Source organism: Orbicella faveolata, unplaced genomic scaffold (genome assembly GCF_042242905.1).
Source record: "Orbicella faveolata isolate gen_17 unplaced genomic scaffold, um_ofav_v1 contig_12, whole genome shotgun sequence".
NCBI lineage: Eukaryota > Metazoa > Cnidaria > Anthozoa > Scleractinia > Merulinidae > Orbicella > Orbicella faveolata.
This window is the reverse complement of record NW_028301539.1, coordinates 2,798,561-2,811,539: the sequence shown is the minus strand read 5'-3', so window position 1 is coordinate 2,811,539 and position 12,979 is coordinate 2,798,561. Positions and strand designations below refer to the sequence as shown.

The 12,979-nt window shown below is 38.2% G+C and overlaps 1 protein-coding gene across 1 annotated transcript; it reads left to right on the top strand.

The window, feature by feature from the left end:
* Window positions 1-601: 601 nt before the first annotated feature.
* LOC110065394 (uncharacterized) lies at window positions 602-11,923 on the top strand. Its single transcript, XM_089282041.1, has 12 exons — window positions 602-952; window positions 2,286-2,447; window positions 2,951-3,070; window positions 3,257-3,379; window positions 4,008-4,104; window positions 4,789-5,007; window positions 5,771-6,144; window positions 6,843-7,010; window positions 8,585-8,695; window positions 9,544-9,651; window positions 10,321-10,411; window positions 11,717-11,923. Exons 1-12 carry the CDS (start codon window positions 908-910, stop codon window positions 11,722-11,724), a joined length of 1,626 nt encoding a protein of 541 aa, XP_089138167.1. The 5' UTR covers window positions 602-907; the 3' UTR covers window positions 11,725-11,923.
* Window positions 11,924-12,979: the final 1,056 nt, after the last annotated feature.

The following is a 12,979-nucleotide window of genomic DNA, read 5'->3' as shown; positions in this document are numbered from 1 at the left end:
ACTTAAACCAGTACCCAAGTGTTCGAAAGGTGGATAATGCTATCCACCGGCTAAATCGCTGTCCACTGGTTATTTACAAAACAAACCATGCTATTAAATGGATAGTGACTTAGCCAGTGAATATAGTGCTATTAGGGAGTGAGAAAATCACGACGGCAACGGCAAAGGTAACGTCGCTGAACAAAATGTTTAACGAGGAGAACAATGGCTGGGCACGTGCGTTATAATAATCCTGGTAAATTTCTTTGCCGTCCTCGGCAAAACAACGTGAAATGACCAAATTATGCGTTGTCTAGAGAACGTGAACCACAACGGCTAATTTTTCAAATTTATATTTCAAATTTACCGCTGTGTTTTAGTTTTACTTTTGTGATAGTTTTGACTGTAATGAACATAGAGAGTGACTTTAGAGTACCGCAAGATTCATAGGTAAAGTATAAATTCCTTTTTTAATCAACGTTGTCCTCGGCGTAGCCGACGTGGTTTTTTAAACTCCCTATTTACTTTTCGAACAACCAGGGTCAGATGTATTAGGCACCATTTGAGTGGCGTGGGTTAGAACTCGAACTGAATATGGTCTCCTTGGGGCTTTTTCCACCCAGAGAGTCAGCAGTTATTGCTGAAAATTAAAGCAACATCTCGTATACTCGAAAATCTACAGGGTTTCACTAATTATTAAGTTTCAAGCAGTTTTAAGACAAAAGTTTGTACGAACAAAATGTGATCGTTAAAAAAACCTGTGTTAGCCGGAATTTCGCGGAGTACTAAATAGCTTTTTGCAATATACAGTTTTCAAGGATGTGTTGCCACCTCCGGAGCGATCGCTGGATCCAGGACTGTGTCTTTGCAGTGGATTGCCTATCGAACTGTTTCAAACGGCGCATATGAGAGGAAAGTCAATATTCCGATGTGGACCACAGGAACTGAGTGCGTTCGGGAAGATTTTCCAAAGGTTAGTAAATATTAAAATAAATACAATAACGTAGAGTAGCCCATTTGCAGGACGCAACATTAAAATTACAAAACTAAAAAAAAAAAATGCAAAACGTTCGGTTACTAAATGGATCAGCTGTTTGCAGAGAAAACCCTTCTGTTTTTGCTGGTACTAAATAAAATCCTTTTTTCCGCCTTTGTGGTAAATTATTAGCGTTGTATATTGCCCTCTCTATCACGAGCAAAAACCCAAGGAAACGACTAAACTCTTTTGCATTATCTTGCTGGCCTCGAAAACTTTCTGGAAACTATATATCAATGATTCAACGGAAATTATTTTGGCTCTTTCAAGAAAGATATTGGTTAGAAACATACGTCAGGTCGTGAACAATAGCTGTTATTGTAGTTATCAGCGGCTCGACATACAAACGAGGGGAAAGGGTCAATTCTGCATTGTATTGACCCTTTCGCCTCGTTTGCACGCCTTTTAAAACAAAAGAATATTTGACCGCAGACTCAACTGCAATAACAGCTATTCGAGTCAAACCTACCGTCTATGAAAGTTTAGGGCTTCACCCAAAATATTAAGGAGCTTACAGAAGCCCAGTCACGGTGTTTTGTCTTTTGTTTGGCCACGTACAAAATCTCCTTTAAATGGAAGGAAACCTGAAAATAATAGTTTACTAAGATAGAAAAACATCAAAGAGATAATAATAAACCGTAAAAGAACAAGGATGGTCAAGGATGGCGAAGATTGCCACGGATTGCAAACGACGAATTTGAAAAAATTTAGGCTAACCTTTTCAAAATGTGCAAACGGTGACTGAGCTCCTTTAAGCAACGACGACGGCGACGGCAAGGTCGATGGCTGGAAAAAATGGATTTGTATTTTATCTTTTTACCTCGCAATTATCTAGAACAGTTCAATAAGCCGAGCGGTTTTAAGTCCTACTCCACTTAACGATGTAGCGTCGGCGATCAATTTAATTCAAGAAGGAAAATAATACAGGAATAATAGGAAAAATTATCTGTAGTAGTTCACGTTTTTTCAAAATGCTCAAAACTTCTGATCATTTCACGTCTGGTGATTTTACAGAGAACAGTTGAGAAATGCACGAAGATTTATAACGCATGTGCACAGCCATTGTTTTGCCTTTTGTTTCACGTCTGGTGATTTTACAGAGAACAGTTGAGAAATGCACAAAGATTTATAACGCATGCGTACAGCCATTGCTTAGCCTTCTGTTTGGTGACGGTGTCGTTGCCGTTGCCTTTGCCATTGCCGTCGTGGTTTACGTAAGCTCCCTTTTGGTATTTGGTCTCACCCGTTAAGGTTTTTATTCCTTCTCCAGCCTTTTGCCACAGCTCCGTACGTGTTCGTAACCCCTGTCCATCCTGTTGCAAACAAACATGACGCCGCAAGCGTCTGGGCGGAAGATGTTACTAGATATAATTTCAGAGCATGTCTTCGCGAGTTGAAAAACTTTGATGGTGCACACAAATACCTGTCTGTGGTAAGTATTTGGGGCTTTTGTAGACAAATATTTAGAGATCTTGTTGATGAAATAACAGTCCTTTCATATTCAAGACTTGACGGAGAATTGCTACTTCAGAATTCAAAACTAAAGATTGAAAATTATTTAAAAATTGAAAAGTGAGTGTCTGTCTTCCTATAACAAAAATGTAAACAAATTTGCATTAAAAATAGTTGTCTTCGTACAACATCTGTTAGGTTACTGAATATACATGTAGAGTACTTGCGTGGCCAGCAGCCAAGCAAATTTATTAGAACAATACAAAGTGTTTACATAAGACAGAGAAAAAAATTCAACTCCGACGGGATTGGTTTGGACACGCCAACATGGCGGCCGTTTCATTGTTTTTGAACACCAGCAATAGCTGCCCTGACGCCATCTAAAAATACTGTATACTCAAGCGTGTGTACAGGTCTCTTTTGGAATTTAACTCACGTTTTAGTATAGTATGTATAACCACAGTCTTTTTTGTCTTCTTTCAGAATATCTTGGCCTTCACTAACTCTAGTGTACCGAGTAGCTGGACATTACCTTTGGCCGATGAAATGAGCTTTCCCAACAACTATAGCCCTGATGATAGCAAAGGCTATAGCTTCTGCAAAGTGAGTTTAGTAGCATCTAAAGAATAACGACCGGAGTGAAAAAGGCGGGAAAAGGGAGAGAGTGGCCGGGCACAAAATCTTCACGCTGTTTCAAAGTTTAATTTATTTAACGCAACTCGCAGTAGCCGAGATTTGAGACCTTGGCACAAGCCTTGACATTCTTAAAAATTGTTTCTATTTTTTCAGACTATTGACTTCCCTCAGAGATTCTTTGAAACTCCAACTCTGGTTACGACAACCAAGCATCACAAAGATGACGTCAACGCCCGCATTGATGCTGATGATAACGCAATTACAGAATGGATTGAAGTGAGAATTCACAAAAGTAACACTTTTTCTTCAGAAACTACCGTAGTATTCCTTTCTGTTTTCAAAAGTAAACTTATTTCAGACCATAATTTCGTCCAAATTGTCCACTCAAGGAGCTAAGTCTCATTAAAGGGCAGTGCGATAAATGCATCTTATCCAGGGCCGGAGCAACTAAAGGGCAAACTGAGGCACTTGCGCAGTCATTATTTTCGGTTTTAATGCATACTCTCAATACGTTGGAAACGAATTGAACCATGGACATTGCCTTAGTCATACTTTTTTCCTGGACATTGCCTCTGTCACAATTTTGTCATGGACATTGCCTCATCAAAATGTTTTCCGACTAAGGCCCAGTTATTAAGAGCTGTATACTGTTTGAACTGCACATCATTTCTTATCACCGTCGCAATCGTGAATTTTCGATGTTGCTCCATGTGTTCCTCAATACTTTGAAGGAGGCTTTATTTTCTATCATCTATTTTTAAGGAAAGAAGTTTGATTTCTTAAAGTTTGGAGTTATTAGGGAATTGAAACTATGAAACTCTAAGTTGTGGTCCCGATCTCAGGTTTACTTTACGTTAGGTTTCAAAAGGTTTGCCTGTAACGATGTTTGATTTCATTTTATTAGAGCATTACAACGACAGACTTCCAGGTGTGCTTGAAGGATATTCAACGCTATGACGCTCATCACGACCCCATCACGCTTAATTATATGGCTGCTGGGTGTAAGTATGCTATCGTTGCGGTTTTAATGTCTAACCTACTGAACCGGTTTTCAGTTGTGTGTCGTATAACCAAAACCCAAGTCAAAACTTTTTCCAATCAAAAACGGCACAGAAAATCCAGTGAGCCAATCAAAACGCTGAGCAAATACATGTAGCCGACAAAAAGCGCGGGAAAACGGGCGCGAACCATTGACGATTGGGTGTGGTTTTACTGGTTAATCGGATGAAAAAGTGGCGCGAGATTTATAGCAGTTTTTAACAGAGTATACATCGTAAAACGAAAACCAAAGTAATCACTCTGGCTAAGTACAAAAGATACAGACAGTCCAGTGAACCAATCAAAACTCGTAATAAATACATGGGAAAACGTATGCGAGCGAGTTGTGATTGGTTTTGGTTTAACTTCTGATTGGATGAAAAAGTGGCGCGAGTTTTTTTTGGTCAATCGTGTGGCGTAGAAATGCAAAAGTAATCACTTTGCGACACTCAAATGAAAACCGCTCTAATACGCCAATCTAAAATAAGCAGAGTAATGAAAAACAAAGCAAATGCGAGTTATTCAATTTTCGTCCGTGAAGTGAAGATCATTTTCCGCTCTGATTCTTGAAGTAGCACCTAACGGCCACGCCTATATACTATATTCATCTCGAAATTCACACTGAAATAGACTTGCTATCTTGACAGATTACCATCCCTGCAACGGTAGAACATGCCCATTTTATGGGGAATGCCAAGCGCCTACTGAAACAACACACAAATGCGTGTGTATTCCTTGCACAGGAGATCAGTCGGCTCCACTGTGTGACAGCAATGACGTCACTCACAAGAACAAATGTGAATACAACTACCACGTGTGTCAGGCACAAGAAGAACCCGGTATAAAGCACTATGGCGGATGCAAACGTAAGTCCTTGCTTGTTTTATGTGGCTTAATATCTTACCGTAAAATATCAAGAAATCAAGAAAGTCAAAGAAGGCTTGAAAAGCATTCCTGGAACATTTCTTCTTCTTTCCAGTTTAACTGCTGTCACTCTGTTCGTAAACTAGGGAAAAAATAAACAGCTGTTTGTATCTCGCACTAATTAAGCACATGGAAAACTTTACACTACAAGTGCATGGCATTCTACAAATCACTTAAAAAAAAAAACAAAAACAAATCACTCAACTTCCACGCTCAAGTCATTCTTACTGTTTGACTCAGTACAATTAATTTCTTGCATAATGTTACTTTTTAGAACCTGAAATGATATCCCAATGGATGCTTTTTCTATATTCTCATTAACTGCAGGTTTCGCGTTGTATAAATTTTCGTAAAGAGAAATTTCTATTTATCACTCTCGAAAAGGGATGCAACCGTCCATTGGCGATATGGAGCAATATTATGGTACATGAGGGGTGCTCTCCATTAGATGAAAAATTCCGGTTTGAATTCTTTTCCAAAACGAACGAAACCCTCCCCTTGATGTGTCGTTTAATTGGATAATTTTGTCAATTATCCAAGTGATAATACAATATTTAATTACGTTTAATTCTTCCAACGTTTTAGGCATTCTCGATCAAATCATCTGGAAAGCAAGTTTTGGTGTAAGGCTAGATGTTCTGTTAATGCACAGCTCGAAGAAATCTTCGTAAAAAGTACATGAATTTGTTTGACTTTTATTATCAGCATTTGTCCTTCAACGAGGTCGTGTTGTACTCCGCTTAGAGACAGAGGATGTGCGCTGCAGAAAGGTTTACTTTAAGACGGGAATTTTCCAGAGCAGCAAAGGAAATATTCGCATTCAGACCACCATCAACTACTTCAACTATAGCGGAAACTTCATTCACGACGCTGCAGTGACCTGGGTCGAGAACGTTAATCTCACCTCCTTTGATGTGTGTGCACTTAAAGCAGGAAGACTAGACCGCTTGACTCCTGATGGCGGGCTCACATTTATTGATTTCATCGCTTTCCAGGAGGCTCCAAAGAGCGCTTCGGCTGGTCAAGTCATTATGACAAATTGGTGGGATGGAACACAATGCGAATCAGTTACATTTGAAGTGAGTCTGAACCGAGACAAGTCAAGTTAATACGTTTATGCTCCAAACCTTAAAGGACCTACGTCACAGTTAGCTCATCTTGAAAAGTTAAGCCTGTATCTTTCAAGTTCGTCGTCTATAATCCTTTCATCTCCTCCATCCTTGTTTGTTTATTATCTATTTGCTGTTTTTCCTTCTTACTAAACTACTATTCAGGTTTTCTTTAATTAAAAGGGTTTTTTTTTTTACGTGGCCAAAATTACTCGAAATTCCGAAAATGAGCTCCTTTGAATGCCCAAGAATTTTGTTTTTACGTCCAAGGTACCAATTACCGTTTTAGCAGTCGATAGAGAGGGGTGCAATTCATTTTTTCTTATTCTGACGTTGAAATATCCAAGTCCAAACTAAGTCAAATCTACTCTATAAATAGAGCCGGCAAATGAAATCGAAAGTAACAAATTAAAAGGGGTTATTATGGACACTATAGGAAAGTTGAAGAGCATATTTTATAACTAGCCACTTCACTAAAGGCAGGGTCTGTTTTGAAAACAGCTTAAACTGTAAGAGGGATTTATTTGAATCGCCATTTATTGTAAGGGCCAAACATCTGTTTCTTATAAGAAAAAAAAATATCTTTGAACATTTGAAATAACGGAGGACAAAGTTACATTCATTTAATAAAAAGTTGAGCATACGATATATTTTTCTCACTGCTTCAGGCAACCGAGATTTCCTCACCACACATTTTGGTGACTGCTCAGCACACAGTAGTGGGTCTGAAACACGACGCCGCCACGGTCTGGGTCGAGAATGTCAACACCAATACCTTTCTCGCCTGTTCGAGAGAAATGCAGAACTTTGATGGATTACATAAAGACATCAGATTAGTAAGTTATTAATAAACACTATTTTTAACAGTAAGGCATGAGTCACCGACGTTGTAACATGGAGTCCTTTGACAGTCAGGGCTCAGTGAGTAATACAATCGAGTCTTCTGCCGTAGTTTCAAATTTCAGTACCTTGGAGAGATTGAAATGTTTAACTAATGACTTATCCGACACCTAACGATTGAAGAGTCCGCTTGTTAAGCGCAGACGGACTGGATCTCGGTGTTTCGACAGTCGTAAGTGCTGAAGACACCCTAATTAGTTTCGTAATACAACGTATTACAAAATTTAAACTAATAAATGAGTAACAGGAGCCCCCTTTCAAGAGGTGGAGAAGACAGGGAGGGGGCGGGGAATGGAGGGGGGTATTAAGAGAGAGAAAGCGGAAATGGACATAAGGAAGCGAAATAAGAGAGGTAGATATATATTAAAAAAGTATTTCATTTACCGATTGACGTCACTCGGAAAAGTGACGTACGGAAAACACTTAGAGTGTTTATTTTAAGTTGGCCGAACACAGTTTTCGCGCGCGCTCTTGCTAATACGATTCACCGCGCGTACAAGGATTGCAAATACCAAAAACGGCGTCGATACAGCGATCATTTTATTTGCTCAATGCCCGCGCTATCTGCGCTATTTTCCTTCATAACTGAAACAGTGTATTCATGGTTTTAGAAAAAGTGTCGATGCAAAGAACCCAGCAATTCTCTGATTTTTCTTTGAAACCGAAAGAAGGCAGTTAAATGCAGCGCGTGCGTAAGTCATTGTATGCGGAATAGCTTTCTCGGAAATACGCCTATTTCTCGAGAACCACTCATTAGAATTTCACGAAATTTGGCACGAAAATACTTTAGGAAATAAGTAACTGGATTATTGAAAAAAAAATTGAACTTTAACAGAGGAAATTTTAGAAATTCCAGTGAACCTTCAACAAGGGATAATTAGAGATCTCACTGTTAAATTATTGTTAAAATAGTGTTACTTGTGAGCATCGTTACAAGCTTGTTGCATGCAAATAAACAAAACCGATTTTAAAGGCCTGTTTATCTTTATTGACGTTGCCATGGGAACGGCACATACGTCAGCTTGACTATCAATAAACCAAATTTTGTGGTGTTAACTTGCTTGCTGCCATTTTTGGTGAGCAAAAGATCAAGGGTTTTAATAGAGAAAAAGGTGAATGAAACGCAGGTATCAAAAACTGTGTTCAGCCACCTTAATCAAGTTGATATTGTCCAAGATTGTCCAACCCTTGCAAAAAATACACTGTTTTCAGTTGACGACACCGCAGCTATATTGGTGTCTCGAAATAATGAACTGGCGGCCATGTTGGTGTACGAAACCAATCCTGTGGGAGTTGAACTGTTTTCTTCCAATAAATTTGCTGCTGGACACGTGAGTAAATTCAAAACGCTCCGCTTTTAAAAACAGTCATTGCAACCTTTTTCAAATTCAAATATGCGGTTATTTCGTAATTTAAAAAGTTCTATAAACGGTCTGTACTGAGAAAAAGTGCTCCATTGCTGAACGGTGGGATAATTTTCTTCTTATATCACTCTGATTTTTTCCTGCAGAACTGGTTTGTATACGACACACTTCCAACAAATCTTGCCGGTGAAAAACATATCATCGATTTCCAAAACAACTTTTTACCTCTTGCTGAGAATCACAACTCTTACTGTGAGGTGAGAATTTTACGTGCTTCATTGCTATATTTAACCTCAGAAATTTTAATTTATGAACTAGAAATAACTCATTTAACAAATTGACGTGAGTATTACATGCGTCTGTTCTGTTATTGACAACTAATTTCGTCCGCAGACTACTTTGACAATGTTATGACGAAGTTCGTTGTCAATAACAGGACAGACGCATGAAAAACTCAAATCGATTTGTTTTTTACAATACCAAACTAGGCATAATTATGAAGTCATGTGTGTCCTTTTATTGACAATGAAAATTATCCAGTGAGCGCACAAGAATTTCTGCAGTTACTGTAAAAATAAATATTCACCAGTGGCGGATACATGAATGGGTAATCAAATGACGACGAGGGTAATTGAGAAATAATTTCACGCGCGTTTTAGCAAAGTTCTTATGAATTTTGACAAATTACGCCAACGCTCGTGGGCTTTTGACCTATTCGTTATATCGAGAAAAGTCGCGCCAAACGTTGCCATGACAATTTTGACAATTCACGCCGAAATGTAGGAGTAATTTTTCACTCGTGATATTGAAAAGAAAACAAATTGCCCCTTTGCTATCAAATGCTTCAAGTGGAGAATGAACAAAATAATCGAAATTCAAAACCGAGAGCAATAATCCCTTCTGTCCAGTATAATTAATTTCCGCTGGAGGTTTGAACTCGTAATTAATTAAAGTTATGATCTTTCTGTTGCGGGAAAGGGAAAAAACAGTTTTGTTGCTAAAATTATAAATATCTTTTAATCTTCTTGTTATGAAGTTCTTATGGTTCCAACTATTTATTTAAGTATACAATTCAAACGTTTTTATTCATTTGTTTCACTCCCAGACCGTGAATTTTACAACGCCCAAGAATTCGACGCCCACGGTCATTGTGTCAGCGTCTCATCTTAATTCAGCCAGTCCCGAACATAACAGCATTGCCACTTGGGTAGAGGTATGTAAATGTGACATTCTCCACCATCTTCGCAGTCTGTTTCCTTGCATACGAACCATCAATACCAAATTTGTGGGAAATATTTTGCGTTCTGTGATCTACAATTATCATTGCCAGATTGTTCGATAGGCTATTAACAGTATTTAGTAGAATTTTACTAGTATACTAATGCAAATGCTGCAATCTGATTGGCTAAGCAACTCATATACTATCAGCCATTAGAGTGTAGTAGCTGTCGATCGTCCACGAAATGCGACTTTTTTTATCGTTTTTCCGAAGTTTTGGAAGAAAGTTTAGATGTAGATGGATAATTATATTCCTGAGAAGCCTAAAAGAAGGACATAAACGGGTTCTTGACTTTAACAACTTGAATTTATTGAAAAACCTGCGGTGCACGCGTAAACAACTGCAAATTTACCAAGGACAATTCAATACGTGCGATTCTGTTAAGCGTAAAGTTCAGTGCGTCGAAAAATATTTCACAGAACCTCGCTGAGGGATATAAAGCTACTCTGCAATCATAACACATGCTAATTCTACCCTTGGATCCAATCTCCGACGCAGTGCTAGCTGTCTTTTACAAATTCGTTTCGGTTCCCAGTTTCTCTTTTTTTAGCAGTTCTCAATGTCTTCCTGAATATACCCTCTTTTTACTTCTTTGTTTATTAGCAAATTACAACTAGAGGCTTCCAAGTGTGTGTCAAAGAACTTCATAATCTGAATGGTTACGACTCCGTGAAGGTGGCTGCACTTATCATTGGTAAGCTTTTGTATTTTACATTATAATAAAGTTTCCATATAACGCGCGTTCTGATTGTCTGAAACAGCGTGCTTTTTCAATGAACAGAGCACGGGTTGATGACGGTAAGCTGGCTTTCAAATTTTGGCTTCGGAATTTTGACAAATTTGACCCAAATTAAACATCCACTGTGACTCAGAGAAACGCAATGGAAACGAGTTGTATGTCTACAGTAAATATGGCTCACGGAGACCTGTTAACAGCAGTAGTGTTAAGGACGGTGCCTACTTTTGTTAGTGCGCACATGATCTGCGCATCACGCAAGGCATGGTTCAACTGCCACGCGTGCGCTGGATTGACATTGACGCAATCAACTACGCTACCAAGTGCACGGTTAAAATGAAAGCAAAATTTTCCTACTGTGACCAAATCAAGTTAAATCAACCTGTACTTAAACCAGGCATATCGTTAACCACTAACTGTTAACGCCTTCCAGCTGAAAAACTAGCTTTTATCTGCCGAAAATAATACTGAAATCCAACTGTAAATGTAGATGGCTTGGTGGGCGCGCGAAACAAGTGGGAGATACGCAATTAATGTTTTACTTACTGGGGACGTGACAGAAAAAATGTAACAGGCACCGTAAAAGTTTTCAAAAAAGATCAATAACTTTAAAAAACGCGTAGTTACCCCTACATTTTATGTTATGAAATGGAAGTGGCAAGCCTATTCAACCCGTAATAAGTTTCTGGTTGTGAGCAAAAGGTATTTAGACTGTATTTTAGTTGAACCAGAGGAAGGCTGTCAGAGACGCTAAAAGCGCTGTCGCAATTATTTTGGTATTAAAGACATACCAAAAATTGTTGTTATGTTACCATTTACCATGTAGCTTTAAGATCTTTATAAATGCGTTTGATTTTCTGTATGTAAAGGCGAAATCTAAGGAAATTTGTGAAGAAATATCCTTCCCTTCTTTTTCAGAAAAATGCGGATGTCAGCATTTTTGTTGAGATTCAAGGGTAATTATCTCGAAAAAATGCGTGGCTACCCCCATTTTTCTTCGTGGATTCCAATAGCCCTTGCAAAGATCTACTTTTTCCACATGTTCTTAACCTGGTGCAAAAACCTTTGTATTTAGTAAGTACCGTCCTTAAAACTATACTAAAATAACACGTTTTGTTAGATTCCCACCGACGAAACACTACTAATTTTGGGTATTGTACATGTATATCTCAACAAGATCTTCGCGAAACGTCACTACTATACATTTACTCTTTTTTTATTGACATTGTTACTCATCAAGTCAAAATTAATGTTTATACACAGGTTCCTAACGGATTTTACACTTGCAACTCTGATACATTCAATAGATAATGGCTCTGGAGTGCTGATGGATTAACTTATGTAAAGAGAGAACCTTTTTTGAATTATTTACAATATGATTGTGAGAGACATTATGAATTCATCCTGGCGAAGAAAGTGCTTAATAGCACTATAAATCAAAGTTGGAACAGAATAAAATTGTATATCTAATATTGTGTGTTTCACCTTTGGTCTTGCTAACTTACAACCCATATTTTGGTATTTCATGTGCCTATCTCCTTAGCTTCAAACGATTTAAAGGACCCTAGTCAGCCCCAGCCATTTTCGATTATTGATATTGCATGGTGAAGTGAAATCTTATTGCTTTAATGCAAGTTGTGTTCCTGAAAGTATGTTTCATTATCTTTAGTAGTTTCACAGTTGTAATAGCCAAACTCGCGCATGCAAACAAAAGCAAAGATGTGACTGACCGTGACATGACCCTTTGATATATATCTTGGATTTTTTTTTGCTCCAAGTTCTTTCATTTATATTTGAGATAAATTTATTGATATATTGATTGTGTTGGGTATTTCTATGCTACAGTCAGCATGTTTTAAATATAAAAATGTGCACCCTCTCAAAAGAACAGGTGTCACATTATGGCTTTTTATGTCTCCGCCCTCACTTGTTTTAGATTCGATTTTTAAGTGCAAAGAAAAGAAGCTTCACCTCGCCCCTCTGAAAGAAATAAAGAACTCCTGGAATGAATTTCTCTAGCCAGTCTCGCTGTCGGAGTCATTCATTATTTTTTGCTTAAAGCCGTATAATTTTTATCATGCTCAGATTAGTCACGAAAAACTCACACGCATGTACAACCACGGATGCTTGGTTAGTCCAAATAGAACGATCTTTTCTGACGTCATTATTCACATTTATCCTTATTAAATATGTATACGACTTTTCCCAGAGAAGGCATCACGCTAGCCACGAATTGACTTCATTTAGAGCTTTGGGAACTTAGTAATTGTTGAAATTTTCGGCTCTTTGGGTGAAATATTCGAGGGGAAATTGGCTTTAAAAATCTGCAAAATTTCTCGGTGGCAAAAGGCGCTAATGAGCTCATTACATTCTTTGTAAAATTTTGAGTTTTCAAACTCACTTCGCACAAAAAAGTATTCAATACATTGGGCTCAAATTCCTTGGGGCAATTTTCAGAACTAATGATTTGTAGCTCCATCCGAAACTTTATCGCTTATGCTAATGAGGCAATATTGTAAACAAAGA

What these genes read in the sequence shown, in the direction of transcription:
- LOC110065394 (XM_089282041.1), top strand. Translation starts at nt 908, where the DNA reads ATGTGGACCACAGGAACTGAGTGCGTTCGGGAAGATTTTCCAAAG. An exon ending in CAATTACAGAATGGATTGAA is followed by an intron (nt 3,380 to 4,007) that starts GTGAGAATTCAC and finishes TCATTTTATTAG; the next exon opens with AGCATTACAACGACAGACTT. An exon ending in TACATAAAGACATCAGATTA is followed by an intron (nt 7,011 to 8,584) that starts GTAAGTTATTAA and finishes TTTTTCCTGCAG; the next exon opens with AACTGGTTTGTATACGACAC.